General features: G+C 42.7%; 1 protein-coding gene across 1 annotated transcript; it reads right to left on the bottom strand.

The window, feature by feature from the left end:
- Nucleotides 1-4562: 4562 nt before the first annotated feature.
- On the bottom strand, nucleotides 4563-6123 carry LOC122738803 (pre-mRNA-processing factor 19-like). The gene is given in 2 exon segments (XM_043980714.1): nucleotides 4563-4872; nucleotides 4874-6123. Coding segments are annotated over 2 exon segments (1512 nt in total). The 5' UTR covers nucleotides 6116-6123; the 3' UTR covers nucleotides 4563-4602.
- Nucleotides 6124-17505: the final 11382 nt, after the last annotated feature.

The raw sequence follows: 17505 nt of genomic DNA, 5'->3' as shown, positions 1-17505 counted from the left end.
TATGAGGTAGAACCTCAGAGTTTCACAGATTTGAATTTCTCTAATAATTAGTGATCGGGATCATTTTTTTCATGTGTTTGTTGATAGATTATATTTCATCTTTGAACAACTTCCTGTGCATATTTTATCAACTGGGGAATGATTCTTATAAATTTAAGTAAGTTCCTTATATATCTTGAAAATAAAACCATTCTCAGAGAAACTTGCTTTGAAGATTTTCCTAGTTAACCTATTTTTCTTCTAATTTTAGCTGCTTTCATATTATTTAAACAAAACCTTTTACATTTTATATAGTCAAAAATTTCCCTTGAATCTTCTATAATTCTTTCCATGCCTTGCTACATCATGAACTTTTTTCTCCTATCCATAAATCTGAAAAGTAATTGGTCCAGGTTTAGTGTTTTTATGATGTGTTATTCATATCTTTTGACCAACATCCTTCATTTTACCTTTTCCTTTTCCTTTTTTTTTCCCCAGGGTCACACAGCTAGTAAGTGTCAAGTGTCTGAGGCTGCATTTGAACTCAGGTCCTCTTGAATCCAAGGCTGGTGCTTTATTCACAGCGCCACCTAGCTGCCCTAACATCCTTCATTTTAAATAATCAATCTCGGGGCTATGTTCATCCATTTAGCCATATGTACTTGCCCATGATTTTCTTTTCCCCCCACTTAATAGTATTTTATTTTTTCTAGTTACATGTAAAGATAGTTTTCAACATTCATTTTTATGATTTTGAGTTCAAAATTGTTCTTCCTCTCAACCTCCCTCCCTAAGATAGCCAGGATTCTGATATAGGTTATACATGTACAATCAAGTTAAACATATTGGGAAAACCATGAGAAAGAAAAAAAACCCAGAAAGTGAAAATAGCATGCTTTGATCTGCATTCAGACTCCATACTTTTTTCTCTGGATGTGGAGAGCATTTCCCACCGTAAGTCTTTTGGAATTGACTTTAACCATTGTATTTCTGAGAAGAACTAAGTCTATCACAGTTGATCATCACATAATGTTGCTATTACTGTGTACAATGTTCTCCTGGTTCTGCTCACTTCACTCAGCATCAGTCCACTTAAGTCTTTTCAGGTTTTTCTGAAATCTTCCTTCTCATCATTTCTTGTAGCACAAAAGTATTCCATTACATTCATATACCACAACTTGTTCAGCCATTTCCCAATGGATAGGCATCCCCTTAATTTCCAATTCTTTGCCACCACAAAAAGAGCAGCTATAAATATTTTTGTTCATGTTGGTCCTTTTCCCTTTTTTATGATTTCTTTGGGATATAGACCTGGTAGTGGTATTGCTAGGTCAAAGGATATACACAGTTTTATAGCTCTTTGTTACCCTATATTTTTCTTGAAAGGTGATGAAAGAGATGTCTTGTGACTAGAAGAAAGACTTTTAGACATTCTGGATTGTGGCATGAAATGAGAAAAAATACCTTTTCTAAACTTTCCAAATATAATTATTATATTGTATTGTATTGTTCTGTTCTAAATTATATATATTATGATATTTATTGAATTTAATATTTATTATATAGCATCAGACATTATACAGATACAAATTCTATCCTTTCACAATTTACCAGATTTTGATACTCAGTTTTTTGAAATGGTCCTTGGGTTCTAGGGAATTTGCCTAATTGTACTAGATACCCATCAGAATTGGTCTACATTTTAAATTTACTTCCTCTTCACTGGCTTTAGTCACCCCATTGTTTCTGTCTCCTTTTACTTAGTGACCAGTTGTAACAAAAGCTGAGTAGTTGCACACTCTCTCCACTGTCCAGGATCATTGTCTCACCTGCCCTGAATAGAACACCATCCCAGAATAGAACAAAAGAACATGGGAGGTGGTTATCCTATTGTAGAGTGCCCTGGACAAATCACATCTGATGTATTTTGCTCAGTTCAGGGGCCTAAATTGAGTTCTGTTTTAGACATGTTGATAAATTCTCCAAGTGGGAGAATGTATGGAGAGAAACCTGAGACAGAGTCTTGGGGGACACCACAGTTAGGGGACATGATATGAGTGGTGCTCTAGCAAAGGAGACCAAGGAGTGGTCTGATGGGTATGAAGAGAACCAAAAGTAGTGGCAAGTGCTGCAGAGAGGTCAGGAAGGATAAAGATTCAGAAAGGCCACTAGACTTGTCAGTTAAGTGGTCACTGCTAACTTTGAAGCAAGGAATTTCAACTGGGTCAAGGTTAGAGAAGTTAAGAACCTGGGAAAGTGAAAAGATAGCAGTTCCCTGCACAAGAATAAGGAAATTCAGAAAAGGGTTGGGTTTGGAAAGAAAGAAAATGTAGGGGGAGCTAGGTGGTGCAGTGATAGAGCACCAGCCCTAAATTCAGGAGGACCTGAGTTCAAATCTGGCCTCAGACACTTGACACTTACTAGCTGTGTGACCCTGGCCAAGTCACTTAACCCACATTGCCCCACACACACACAAAAAAAGGAAGAAAATGCAATTTCAATCCACCCATACCTGCTCATTTTGTGTTGCTCATTTTCTTGCTGAAATTTGGAAAATTTATGTTCATGTAAATTGTGGGGTGGGGGGTGGGATTGTGGGTAGTGGCCCTTCCTCAGAGCTCAGAGTCTTCTTCTGTGATGATATGGAAGATGGAGTATCAGAATCCTGATGGGGGGAGGAGGGATGGAGGGGAGGCAGTGTGTGAACATTTGCCTCTGCTGTTGCTGTGTGTTTAAATCATATTCTTCCTTCCCTGAGAGTCCCATGCCCCATATAGCCACAGAAGAGCAGCTGTAGGCAGGGGTAGAATGATGAGAAATTGAAAGAGGAGCATGGATATGTTGGAAACAAGTCAAGGATTAGCATAGGGGTAAATGAGATATGATTCATCTTCCCACCCTCTGATTTGTTGATCACCTGTCTCTCGAGATCAAGCCTTAGCCCCATTTCCACAGCTCCTACTATGGAGTCAACTGTTATAAAGGATGGACAAGGAGGTAAGACTTGAGGCAAGGGCTGCTCCAGGGGACCAAGGTCTTCTGGATGATGAGGTGGGAAAACTGTTAAGCCCAGTGTCACCAGGGGTCTGGGGATACCCTAGGAAACCTACCTAAAGCCTAAAACCATCTTCCATGGGGAAGTTCTAAGGGAAGAAGCCTGTAGCCTTGAACTTCCCAAGGAGGGAAGTTAAGTAAGGAAATTGGCTAAAACCAGTGTGACAAGGTAGGGTTGGGAGGGGGGGTTCTGAGGCCTGAACTAGAGGCAGCCTGATCTGGGTCTGGCTATTCCAAGGGCCAAGATTTCAAGTTTACTTTGTTCTGGTTTAAATCCATTTGGTTGCTAAATAGAAAGGATCTGGAAGATGTATAACCCTAATTATATACTTATTAAGAGGAGGCCTGGCAAGTGGGAGTCAAATGCATGCACAGTGTGGTTTGTTTGCTGCCAGCCCACACAGAAGGGGTTGGGCATCCTACTTCTGAAAAGGGGAAAGGAAGGAGTGAGGAAGAGAGTAAGCATTTCTATAGAGCCTACTATGTGCCAAAAGTGTGCTAGGTGCTTTACAAATAATATCTCATTTGATTCTTCCAAAAATTCTGCAAAGATTTGTGCTACTATTACCCTCATTTTACAGTTGGGGAAATAGGCAAACAGAGGTTATGTGATTTGCCTAGGATCACACAGTTTGTAAGTTTCTGAGGACAGGCATTTGAACGCAGGTTGTCTGACTTCAGTACTCTACTTCACCACCCAGCTTCCTCAAAGGGAAGACTCTCATCGCTGGGGAGCTCCAGGAATGACTCTCTCTAGGAGGCCGTGACCTTGTGAGCTTTGACATGTTGAGATGGTGAGCCACAAGATGCCTGGGAGCTAGAGGCCATGTCGGATTTAGTGGACAGACAAACCTAGCAGAGTGAAGTTATTCTGAATGACGTGCTTGACCTCGTAAAAACTTTGGATTGATTGGAAGTAGCCAAGGATGGACAGTGACTCATTCATTGGCTCTACCACATTTGAAAGTGTACTTGATAGAGAAAATGTGCATCAAAGTCACTTCAAATTTGACCCTGCTCTCTGCAGGGGGGTGTGTCCTCCCCCAAGTGCTGCAGGAAAACACTTTGTAATTTAGGTTTTGGAAATATCTTCTCAGAAAGTACCCACTTTTTTTTTTTTTTTTAGAAAAAAGAAAACATTCATTTATTTTTTTAATGAAACTAGATCACTGCTTACAAAAACTTGCACATGTTCCTGTGCCCTCCCCTCTGCTCAGGTCCCCTGCACAGGAGCCGAGAGTCCCAAATCATTTCTATTTCAAAGAAAGGGAAGCTCTGGGTCCCCCCAGGGCAATGGCTCATCACAGCAACCCCATCCATCTTCCCTGTGGGCGCTGGCTCTGGGGTGTAGACCCCTGTGGTACCTGGAGGCGGCCCAGGGCAGGGCGACCCACACCTCTAGGACAGTCAACACTGGCTGAGGCCACCGTTCAGACCAGAGTGAAAGGATGTGAGTGTCCCTTCCCAAATCCCCCCCCTCCCCTCAGTCTTTCCCCCCTTCCCACCCCTCACCCCTAATTGCTACCCACTACGGAGACAAGGCCTCAGTTTTTCTGGAGGGGATGGGGCCTACAGGCTGTAGAACTTGAGGCTCCTGTCCATGCCAATTGAAGTGATGAACTTAGCGTGGTGCCCAAAGGCCACCCCTGTGGTCAGGCCACTGTGCTCTGTGAAGTGGAGGATTTCTGTCCACTGTTTGCAGATGTAGATCTGAACATCAGTGCCCCCAAGGGCCAAGTACGTGCCACTCTGGTCAAAGATCAGTGACTTCACCTCAAAGTTGTTCTCCAGCTGCAACGTCTTGAAATTCTTGCGAAGATCCCAGAGTTTGACGGACGGACGAATCATCGGCCGCAGTAGCCAAATAATAGCCATTCTCTGAGAAGGCGATGCTGGTGATGGGGCCAGAGTGTCCAGGGAAATTGGCCACATTGGTGCGTTCCTTCAAGTCCCATATCTTGATTTGAGAGTCCATGGTCCCTGTCCCCAAAATCAGCCCGTCAGGATGGAACTGAGCACAGGTGAGGGCGCAACCCGAAGTCTCATCGGTGACCTTGGTGAGCACCCGCCCTGTCTGGATGTCAGAGAAGGCCCAGTACTGATCATCAGAAGAGCTCAGGAGGTAATCACCCGTGGCATGAAGACTCAAGCCAGTCACGGCGCTCTCGTGTGCCCGGACGACTTGCACACAAGAGGCATTGGGAACCGACCAAATGCGGATGGTGGCATCTGGGGAGGCAGAAAACACCAGATCCTGGGACGGGTGGAACACCACGCTGGTGACCTTCTTGGCGTGCCCTTTGAGCGTGGCAAGGATCTGCTCTGAACTCTTGTCGAAGACGACAACGTTCTTATCCGCCCCTCCGGTGAGGATCTTGTTGGTGTCCGAGGGGCAGAGGTCCAAGGCAAGGATGCCCGGGATGCTGGCACTGTGCAGCCCCACATGTGATGCCACCTGCCGGTATTTGCTGAGCTCCTCTGGCTTCACCAGCTCCTCTGGCACTGTCTTCCCCCTCTTTTTACGCTCCGTGGTGAGCACTGTTGCTTTGTCTTGAAGCTTCTGGATGATTTCGGGGGTCATTCCAACCAGCTCTCCCAAATCCATCGGCTCGCCAGCACCCACGACGCTGGGCTGAGAGCTTGGCACGGCCTGGGGGACGATGAGACCGGCCTGGGGCTTCAGCGTGGCCAGAGCTTCTCGGGCAGCAGTGACCTCCTTGGTGAGACGGGCAATGACACGGCAGGCGGCATCGTGCTGGTACAGCGCGTGGGACAGCTCCTGGCGGGTGGTCTGCAGCTGCTGGCGCAAGGTGAAGCTGTGCAGCATGACCGCGTCCCATTCATCTTGCAGGGCCTTCAGGATGGCCGGGATGCTTGTAGCAGACGGTGGCTTGGGCCGGATGGGGTGGGCAACTTTGATGTCGATGAGCTGCTCCTCGGACAGAGGCTGGTTGTTGATGGGGTCGGTGCCATTCTCCGCGATGTACTTCTCGATGAGCCTCCGTTCGTACACGTGGTTGGAGACCGGGGACACGCAGGGGTGCTCGGGCACCTCGTTGGAGATGGAGCAGATGAGGGACATGGCGCCGCCGTCGCGCTGGGACTCCGAAAGTACCCACTTTTAAGAGCTAATTGATGTTTTATTTTTTTTAATTTTATTTTATATTTACTTATTTATTTTTGCAGGGCAATGAAGGTTAAATGACTTCCCCAGGGTCACACAACTAGTAAGTGTCAAGTGTCTGAGGCTGGATTTGAACTCAGGTCCTCCTGAATCCAGGGCTGGTGCTTTATCCACTGCTCCACCTAGATGCCCGAGAGCTAATTGATATTAACCGGTTAAATGATACTGGGGCACTAATCACTGGAAGGTATATGTGGAAGAGACTAAGTGTAAATGGATATGGATATGGGGAAACACACTGGAATGGGGACTTGACTTTACCTGTCTTCTTATACGTCACTCCCTTCTGCATGCTCAGCAATCCACCTCTACTGGCTCCCTTGCATTTCCTTTCACAAGATACCCCATCTCCTGATTCTCAGCACTTTTTTTGTGTGTGTGAGGCAGTTGGGGTTAAGTGACTTGCCCAGGGTCACACAGCTAGTAAGTGTTAAGTATCTGAGGCTGGATTTGAACTCAGGTCCTTCTGAATCCAGGGCTGGTGCTCCATCCACTGAGCCGCCTAGCTGCCCCCAGATTCTCAGCACTTTTATTCGCTGTCCCCCATGCCTGGAACTCTCTCCCTCCTCATCTTTACCTTTTGTCTTCCCTGGTTTCTTTTAAGTCTCAACTAGGGTAGCTAGGTGGCACAGTGGATGGAGCACTGGCCCTGAAATTGGCAAGTCACTTAACCCCAATAGTCTTAAATATGCAGAGCCATCTCCAGTCATCCTGATATATGCATCTGGTCACTGGACCAGATGGCTATGGAGGAAAGAGTAAAGCTGGTGGCTTTGCACAGCCCTCCCTCACTTAAATCCAATTCATTGCAAGTCATGACATCAACCCAAGGACATGATCCTCTTCTAGAACAAAGCACAAACAACCACAAGAAGTCTCAACTAAAGTCATACCTTCTGAAAGAAGCCTTTCCTGAACACACATATGCCTTAATGTACACATAGCAATCATGCAACACTGGGCAGAGACTGAGGCCAGCAGTTACCAGAACTCCATTCAGCTGTGACTCTTGGATTGGCAGATCAATGTACACAACTGACATGTCCGGTAGAGGAGCAGAACAATGTACTTAAGAGACCATGAGAGGGGCAGCTAGTTGGCGCAGTGGATAAAGCACCAGCCCTGGATTCAGGAGTACCTGAGTTCAAATCCGGCCTTAGACACTTGTCACTTACTAGCTGTGTGATCCTAGGCAAGTCACTTAACCCTCATTGCCCTGCAAAAAAAAGAGAGACCATGAGACCAGCAGAGTTCTTAGTCCTATGACATCCTCAGAAGGCAGAAGACACGAAGTGCCCATCCATGCACATCATCCATGTTCTTGTACCTCATATATGATGACTATCCATATTCCATATGTTCCGCACTGATGGTGAATGTTTGTGGGAGAGTGGTGTCTTATGTGTATGTTCTATTGTGAAACTTCTTACTTAACCATTTCATTAAATACTTTGATTTTGATTCATGTTTTCTAGATGACTAGAGAAAAAAGGAAACTCATAAGTGGAAACTCATGAGCTTATTGTTTTGAATGGATGCACACCAACATAGTACTTTGAACCTAGGATAGATAATCTTGGGGCCCTGGATGTGAGAGGGGTTGCTCAAGGTGCTAAACTTACATATACAATCACATGTGTCATTTATCCATTTTTTGTTGTCAATCATTTCAGTTGTATCTGACTCTCTGTAACCCCATTTGGGATTTTCTTGGTGAAGGTACTGGAGTGGTTTGCCATTTTCTTCTCCAGCTCATTGTATAGAGGAGAAACTGAGGCAAACAGGGTTAAGTGACTTGCCCAGGGTCACCCAGCTAGTAACTGTCTGAGGCTGGATTTGAACTCATGAAGATGAATCTTTTTGATTCTAAGCCCAGTGCTCTATCCATTGTGCCACCTACCTGCACATGCACTCATGTGCACACATGCACAGATGTGTATATATACATATGTTTATGTATACATAAATATACACTTATATAACCATACATATACATGCACACTATTCACTATGTCACCTAGCTGCTCCCAAAACAACAACAAAACACACACACACACACACACACACACACCCCTCTCCTACCCAGTGAACCTTCCCTAGTGAGAAAGATTTTAAAAAGAAAAAATAGTTCAGCAACATCAACTAACTGCATGAAACGTATGCAACATTCAGAAAACATCTTGAGATTCCTCTCAGTCTTATGGTTCTGTATCATCAAACCAAAATAGCTCAGACATTTTTCTTTTTTCCTTCCCTTTTCTTTCCTTTTCCTTCTCTTCAGTACTTAATACATGTTTTCGATTGATCTCCATCTCTTCTTTCCTTTCCTCCTTATTCCCAAGTCTTTACTGAATCTCAGTTTCAGGAGATTTCTTTTTCCCTCTTTTAGAGTTCTGAAACATAATAGGGATAACATAAAGTCACATGTATATAACACATTTCAAATAGTTTTTCTCACAACAGTCCCATGAATGCAAGTATATCATTTTACAGATGAGAATGCTGAGGCTTAGAAAGTCTGAATAACTTCACACAGTTAATAAACTTTGGAACTGGAACTAGTACCTAGGTCTTTTTTTTTTTTTTTTTAGATTTCATCAAGACAACATTGATTGAGGCATTTGTGAAGATCATTTTTGGACCTTCATTTTATATTTTAAAAAATAGCCCAAGGCAATGGATAGAAGCCCAGCAGTCACTTCAGGAATGGTGTTAGTTTTATAGCAATCTCCTGGGCTGGAAAAGTTCTCAGTGACCCTTTCTCCAAGTTGAGTGAACCTAATCATCTGCAGCCTTGTTTAACCTCGGTTGCTCTGGAGTTTCTCCCAAATTACTCGGATAGAAATGCCCCTTGACTTCAATGGGAGTTTCCCCTGCATTGCAGATAAAAGAGCTAACCCTAGGGACCATTCATATTTCCTACAAGGGGATGCTCTCCAAGCACTATAAGCAGTAGAAAAGGGGAGTCTGCCTTCTATGTGTTTTGTTTTTTTGTGGGGCAATTGGGGTTAAGTGACTTGCCCAGGGTCACACAGCTAGTAAGTGTTAAGTGTCTGAGGCCGGATTTGAACTCGGGTACTCCTGACTCCAGGGCCGGTGCTCTATCCACTGCACCACCTAGCTGCCCGCCTGCATTCTATGTGGAAAGGTTTCCAATAGACTTTACAGGCAGAGCTCAATAAAAACTGTCCTGCAGTATGCCCAAGCATTCTCTACCTTTGATCAGAATCTAAGTCCTCGGTTCTTGCTCTTTGCTCTGCACTTTTAAGGATAAAAAGTGGTCTGAGTGTTCTGTTTAACATGGGTGTTGGGTAGTCTTAGAAGTCTCGGCTTAATGCTCTTTCTATAAACAGATGTGTTTGTTTTAAGGCTTACTTAAGAGTAGTATATTCAGCAAGAGGCAGTTAGGTGGCGCAGTGGGTAGCATTACTGACCTGGAGTCAGTAAGACTCATTTTTCTGAGTTCAAATCTGATCTCAGACACTTACTAGCTCTGTGACCTTGGGAAAGTCACTTAACCCTGTTTGCCTTAGTTTTCATATCTGTAAAATGAGTTGAAGAAGGAAATGGCAAACCACTATACTATATCTTTACCAAGAAAACCCTAAATGAGGTCATGAAAAATCAGACATGACTGAACAACAATAGCAACAAAAGCCCCAAAAACTGTAACAAAGGAAAATAATTGTTGTTATTTCCATTTCATGGAAAAGAAAACGAAGGTTTCAAGCTAGTGAAGTAAACTTATCCAGGATCACATAGATAGCAACTGCTGGAAATAAGATTCAAAGTACTATAGAAATAATAACTGGCATAGATCTAGCATTTTAAGTTTTGTCTTAAACTTATAAAGTGCTTTACATGTTATCTCATTTGGTCCTCACAACAATACTGTGAGGTAGGTGCCATTGTCACCCCCATTTTACAGATAAGGTAACTGAGGCTGAGATTGATTAAGTGACTTGCCTAGGGTCACATACCTAGCACGTATTTGAGAAGGGACTCAAATTTAGGTCATCCTGAATGACTTCCCCAAGCAATATCTCTGAATGTAGAAATGGTAGTGATTGGGGGAGGTCCCTTTACAGCACTTTTGCTCAATAGTTATGAGTTTAGAATTTAACTTTCCTCTATGCTTCTATGATTAGTGTGCTTCCTTCCACTGACACTATCCCTTAGACCTATGATTTCATGGGCACAGAGGGCTCTTCTTTTAGGAACTTCTTATAGCATTGCCCATTAGCTGCAAGCTATAGTTTAATAATTTCCCCCATGCACTGAGAGAGTAAGTGATTTGTCCAAGGTTGCAAAGTTAGTATCTGTTATGGGTAAGACTTGAACCCAGGGCTTCTGATTCAGAGGTCAGTTTTCAAACCACAATACTGTCTCATAATCTACTTATGTACTTACTATACTGCTTTTCTTATTCACTCACCATATTTAATTTGAGAGCTTTCCTAGTGTCTAGCTCAGTACGTTTCACAACAGGAAGAAAGGAAGGAAGAAAAGAAGGAAGGAAGGAAGTAATAGAGGGAGGAAGGAAGGAATGGAAAGGAAGGAAAGGAGGGATGGAAAAGGAAGGAAGGAAGGAAGGAAGAAAGAAAGAGAAAGAAAGGAGAGAGGAAAGGAGGGAAGGAAAGGAGGGAGAAAGGAAGTAAAGAAAGGAGGGAGGAAAGAAGGAAGGGAGGGAGGAAAGAAGGAAGGGAGGGAGGAAAGAAGGAAGGAAGGAAGGAGGGAAGGAAAAAGGGAAACAAGCATATATTAATTACTATGGGCTAGGCACAGTCCTAAGTGCTAAGGATACATATAAAGACAAAAAGAAACACAGTTCCTTCCCTCAGGGAGGTTACATTCTAATGGGAGAAGATAATACACAAAAAGGAGCTGAAAAGGGGAAGGGGGAGATGAAGGGCATAGTTTTATTATCCACAAAGTCAGTAACTGGGCCAGGAGGGGAATGAAATCTGATTGGCTTGGCCCTCCACAAAATGGAGGCCCCAGGAGAAACTCACCAATGTTTTTCTTTTCCTTTTTTCTTTTTTCTTTTGAAGGGCAATGAGGGTTAAGTGACTTGCCCAGGGTCACACAGCTAGTGTCAAGTTTCTGAGGCAGGATTTGAATTCACGTGATCTTGAATCCAGGGCCAGTGTTTTATCCACTGCACCACCTAGCTGCCCCTTTTTTTTTCTTTTAGCTTTTTATTTTCCCCAATTACATGTAAAAATAATTTTTTTTTAATTAAAATTTTTTTTTTTTTTTAGTGAGGCAGTTGGGGTTAAGTGACTTGCCCAGGGTCACACAGCTGGTAAGTGTTAAGTGTCTGAGGCTGGATTTGAACTCAGGTACTCCTGACTCCAGGGCCGGTGCTCTATCTACTGTGCCACCTAGCTGCCCCGTAAAAATAATTTTTAATATTCGTTTTTAAAACTTTGAGTTCCAAATTCTCTCCCTTCCTCCCTCCCCTCCCCCATCGAGAAGGCAAACAATTTGATATAGGTCATAAATGTGGAGTCATGCACAACATTTACATATTAGTCATATCATAAAAGAAAACAGACAAAAAACTCAGGAAAAAGGAAGTTAAAAAGTATGCTTCAATCTATATTCAGATATCATCAGTTCTTCCTCTGGAGATGGATAGCATTTTTCATCATAAGTCCTTCAGAGTTGTCCTGGATCATTGGATTGTTGAGAATGGCTAAGTCATTCATAGCTGATCATCTTACAATATTACTTTGTACATAGTACATTTGATTTTGCATTAGCTCATGTAAGTGGAGGAATTCACCAATGGAAGGAAGGGGTGGGCCTTGCAGAAGAATAGCCCAGCTTGAGCAGACCACAGGGATAGAAGGCTGCTCCCTGCGGGAGGGGGCCCCAAGCACTGAGGGAAGGTCTAGGATGAGCTGGTATTAGAGAAGGCATGGTTATGAAATTCATAATACACATTTGTTGAATGAATGTTGAATCAACTTTCTTTTTTTGGGGGGGGTGAGGCAATTGGGGTTAAGTGACTTGCCCAAGGTCACACAGCCAGTAAGTGTTAAGTGTCTGAGGCTGGATTTGAACTCAGGTACTCCTGACTCCAGGGCCGGTGCTCTATCCACTGCGCCACCTAGCTGCCCTGAATCAACTTTCTATCACTGTGCTGTCATATTTATTTTGGATTGGCCTAATCAAACAACCTTAAATCATATCTATTCATGACCCATCTGCTTTGAGAAACACCAAAAATAACTGGAGACTGGTGATTTGAGTCAGTACTACAGAAAATCTAGGATTCTGTGGCTGTAAATGAAGACCTAAGAAAATTGCTTCTCCACATTTAGGGAATACAGACTTTATGAAGGGCTAGATTTACACATAGGCAGAGCAGGTGGCTGCTTACATAATTCATTATTACCACCATAGTGGCCACAGAGATCTTTCCCATGTTCCTCTAATGCCATTTTTAGAGGGAGGAAGAATGGCCTGGAACTGAGTAAACTTCTGAGATTATCAAGTTTTATGCCCATTTCCTGAGGCAAGGAAATAGCACATGCTCTGAGATGAGGACAGTAGCAGTGGCAAGATTGGCATTTCCCCCTCCTCCATCTCTTGCCTCTGGGCACACAGGAGAATTAAAAACTGAAGGGTTAAGAAATAAGGTATCAGACTTATTTGCATCAAGGGTGCTGGTTCAGGTAGTGGAAACAATGGGAAAAAAAGAACAAAACAAAACAGATATATTGTGGGGAATATGGAGGAATTAGTGGTCCTCACCCCTTCCCTTGCCCTTCCTTCAGCTGGGTGGGACTGGTAACTGTAAGCATGTTCTAGTCTGTGAGACTGCATCTGACTGATCTATCTTATTTCTTATAAACCCCTGTGGTTGACCCTGTTCCATGCATTTCCTTGTGTCCCTTTGTTCATGATATGAGTGCATGGTAGAAAGCTCAGAGTCACATAAAAGAGAAGATGGTGGGGCAGCTAGGTGGCACAATGGATAAAACTCTGGCCCTGGATTCAGGAGGACCTGAGTTCAAATCCAGTCTCAGATACCTGACACTTACTAGCTGTGTGACTCTGAGCAAGTCATTTAACCCTCATTGCCCCGCAAAGAAAAAAAAAGAAGAGAGGATGATACAAGGTTGGGATCCTCCCCTCCCCACACCGCTGCCCATTGTTAGAGAATTGTTTCTCTTTTCCTGGGGGTATAATCACGAGGCATTTATATGTTTCATAACTATACTTTCAAATGGCAGAATTACTATGAACTTGGGTCTTTCAGTCAGCCTCATCAGAACAGGAGCCTAACCTGTTATGAAATCTAGTATGTTACATTGCTATGTCCCACTAGTAGAGGGTTATTTCTTTGCATTTGAAATACTTTCCATTTAATGTTTATACAGTAACAAGAAGATTTACTACCTAGAACATTAGGAAAGATCAGGGGTTTGTGAAAGGAAATAGGATAGCTTAGAGTGGAGTAGATGACTCTGCGGGGCTCCAAGGGGACACAGGATTGCATCCTGTGAAGTTAGAAGGGGAGAATTAGGTTGAAGAGATATTTTCAATTACAATTAAGTGATCTAGGAAGTTCTCTCTGGGCCAAGGAATGAAGAATAGAAAGGGATATTTCTTCATCCCTTTGTTGGGGCCCCATAGGCACTGGGAATCAGTTAAACCCATAGGAGGCATGGACTGACATTCTGCCTGGGGGAGAGGAGATGAGAGATGAGCTGGAAGAAAAGTCACGACACATTCCAAAGCCAAGTTGGGTTCATAGATAGCACGATGTCCTATCCATAGGGTGAAGAAATAAAAAAGTCAGAGCATAGCAAGAAAACCAACTGCTAGGCAAAGATTCAGAGACAAGGGAGTTGGTACTCAATGTCAGAATTCAGGAAGTGCTTGGGAGTTGGCTGTGTGACTCAACCCCATTTCCTAATGCTCCAGTCATTTTATTGTGACTGCTTGGGTTCCACATCCCCTCTGGGCACTGATCTATCATCATGTCTGTGGGTGGAGTCTCCCAGGTCTCCTGATTCATCTCTCACCTCCTCTGGTCTGTACTTATTTATACATCTTTTGATTTCTGGAGAATGAATGGGGTGGGGGGAAGCATTTATTAAGTGCTTACTATATTTTAAGCACTGTTGCAAAGAAAGGAATAGAAACACAAAAGTGAAGAGGATTCCTGCCCTCAAGGAGAGAAACAGGAAAACAGTACCTGCTGAAGAATGGCATCCTAGGAGAGATACTTTGGCCCAGAAAATTACAGGATGGTGATAGAGATATAGGGGAGTATATTGACACAACCCAGGACAGCTAGCTGGTGCAGTGGATAGAGCACGGGGCTTGGAATAAGGAAGAATCATCTGCCTGAGTTCAAATCTGCCCTCAGACACTTACTAGCTGTGTGATCCTGGCCAAGTCACTGAACCCTGTTTGCCTCACTTCATCATCTGTAAAAATGAGCTGGAGAAGGAAATGGCAAAGCACTCCAGTATCTTTGCCAAGAAAACTCCAAACAAGGTCACGAAGAGACAGACATGATTGAGCAACAATTGACACACCCTATCCAGAAACAATGGCAGAGTTGATATGATCATGGTTTATTATTCCCAAACCTGGAGATGGTATGGTGGGGAAAAGGGTACCCCACTGTGGGGATATGGGGAGAGAGGGCAAGACAGTTGAGGCTATGAAGGAAATGACTGGAGAGCTAGAAGGGAAGTGAAGCTGGGCTGGCGTTTTTCTTGAAATAGTGATCTGGCGACTCTTCTCAGCAATTCCAGGCAATTCAGGGCAATTCCAAAAGACTTAGGGTGGAAAATGCTCTCCAAATCCAGAAAAATAACCATGGAGTTTGAATGCAGATTGAAGTATACTATTTTCATTTTATTTGTTAATTTTTCTTTCTTGTGGTCTTTCTCTTTTGTTCTGATTCTTCTTTTACAACATGACTAATCTGAAAATATATATAACATGATCGTACATATATAACCTATATCTGGTTGCTTGCCATCTTAGGGAGGGGGAAGGAGAGGAAGGGAGGGAGAAAAATTTGGAACTCAAAATCTTACAAAAACAAATGTTGAAAACTATCTTTACATGTAATTGGAAAATAAAATAAAATACTATGCCAAAGAGAAAGAAATAGTGATCTGGAAGAGGAATTCATCAATCAGAAGAGAGGACCAACAGGGCTGAGCTTTTCTGGATTGGAGAAGGTGTTTGGTGAGACTGTGGAGGGATAATAGCTAGAAACATGAAATTTTGTGAATAATATCTTGGTCAACGGCTCCAAATGTTGAAAATAATTTGTGCACTGATTTTGTAGCAGTAACTTTAAATCCTCAGGCAATTTTTTTATGGCCTTCAACCTTCTGTTTAACAGTTTGAAAGCTTCAAAACATTTTTCTGTTTCTTCTCTACATTCTGTGTTGCAGCCTATGATCTCTATAGAGTCCATTGTCAAGAAATGATCCAGAATTTTTTCCAAATTCTCTGTTCGTGCCAGCACTAAAGCCACAGGCCTATTTGTCTTGTACTTCCAGTATTGGATTGTCAAGTCTAACCACAACACCCTTGGTGTTCATATTGCACACACAGATAAGGTCAGTAAAAATTTATTAAGTACCTACTATGTACTAGGCGCTGTGCTAAGCCTAAGGATACAAAGAAAGGCAAAAAGACAGTATCTGTTCCCCAGTAGCTTGAAGTCTAATAGGGGCATTGTACAAACAATTGGGTACAAACATGATATATGGATATGGATATTGATATAGAAATGGATATGGATATGGATAAATTAGAAAAAATCAATAGAGAGAAAACACCAGCATTAAAGGTGATCAAGAAAGGCTTCTTGTCAAAGGGGGGATTTTAGCTAGGACCTGAAGAAAGCCACATAAGGAAGACATAGCAACCATCAAAGTTATAGTCTTTGGACAAATTAATGAATTTGTATACTTAGTGAATTAATATTGACTCTGAACTAATGATGTTATGCTTCAGACATAGAAGGCATGATTATAGGCTCTGCAGAATTAAGGGGGCTGGGTATCGATGGAATGGGCAGGTAAAGGCCTGGGCTCTGGACTAGTGTTAGACCACATATTATGTTGTTATGATAGTGCTGTGTGTTTTAGAAGGATGAAGAGTTCTTAAGTATTTTATGAGGGCAAGGACAATCTTATCTAAGCTTTGTATCTCCCCATCACACAATCCCCTCCATATCTAGCACAGTCAGAACTTAATAAATGTTGTTAAATAAATGAATGGTGAAATTCTGGAGAGCAATTTGGAACTATGCCCAAAGGGCTATGAGACTGTGCATACCCTTGGACCCAGGAATACCACTACTAGGTCTGTATCCCAAAGAGATCATAGAAGAGGGAAAAGGACCCACATGTACAAAAATATTTATAGCAACTCTTTGTGGTGGCAAAGAATTGGAAATCGAGGGAATGCCCATCAATTGGGGAATGGCTAAACAAGTTGTGGTATATGAATATAATGGAATACTATTGTGCTGTAAGAAATGATGAGCAGGAGGAGTTCAGAGGAACCTGGAAGGACTTACATGAACTGATGCTGAAAGAGTTGAGCAGAACCAGGAGAACATTGTACACAGTATCAACAACATCGTGTGATGAGCAACTGTGATGGACTTGGCTCTTCTCAGCAGTGCAATGATCCAAAACAATTTCAAAGAACTCATGATAGAAAATGTTCTCCACATCCAGAAAAAATAACTGTGGATTCTGAATGCAGATTGAACCATACTGTTTCTACTTTTGGGCTTTTTTTTTTTGAGGTTTTCCCCTTGTGTTTGGATTCTTCTTTCACAATATAACTAATGCAGAAATATGTTTAATGTGATTGTACATACATAACCTATATCAGATTGTTTTCTGTTTTGGGGAGGGGGGAGGGAAAGAAGAGAGACAGAAAAATTTGGAACTAAAAATCCCATGAAAACAAATGTTGAAAACTATCTTTACATGTGACTGGAAAATAATACAATACTTTTATGATAAAAAATTAATGAATGGTGAAGGAATTAAAAAGAAGCAAAGAAGCTGCAATTCAAATTTTTCTCATGGCTCTTACACAGTTGTCCCCAGGATTATTTCCTCTTTCATTTTTGGCATCCTTCCTTTCTCTCCCCACTCCCCCCCCCCCTTGCCTGCCCTTACATGCTTGCCCTCAGTATATTTATTTGAGCCCACTCTCCAAGCTGGTTAGGCAACCTGGCTGAATGCTATCAGGCAGGCAGCCTGAGACTGAGAGCTTCGTAG

This window comes from Dromiciops gliroides, chromosome 2 (genome assembly GCF_019393635.1).
Source record: "Dromiciops gliroides isolate mDroGli1 chromosome 2, mDroGli1.pri, whole genome shotgun sequence".
Lineage (NCBI taxonomy): Eukaryota > Metazoa > Chordata > Mammalia > Microbiotheria > Microbiotheriidae > Dromiciops > Dromiciops gliroides.
This window is presented reverse-complemented; position numbering and strand designations above follow the sequence as displayed.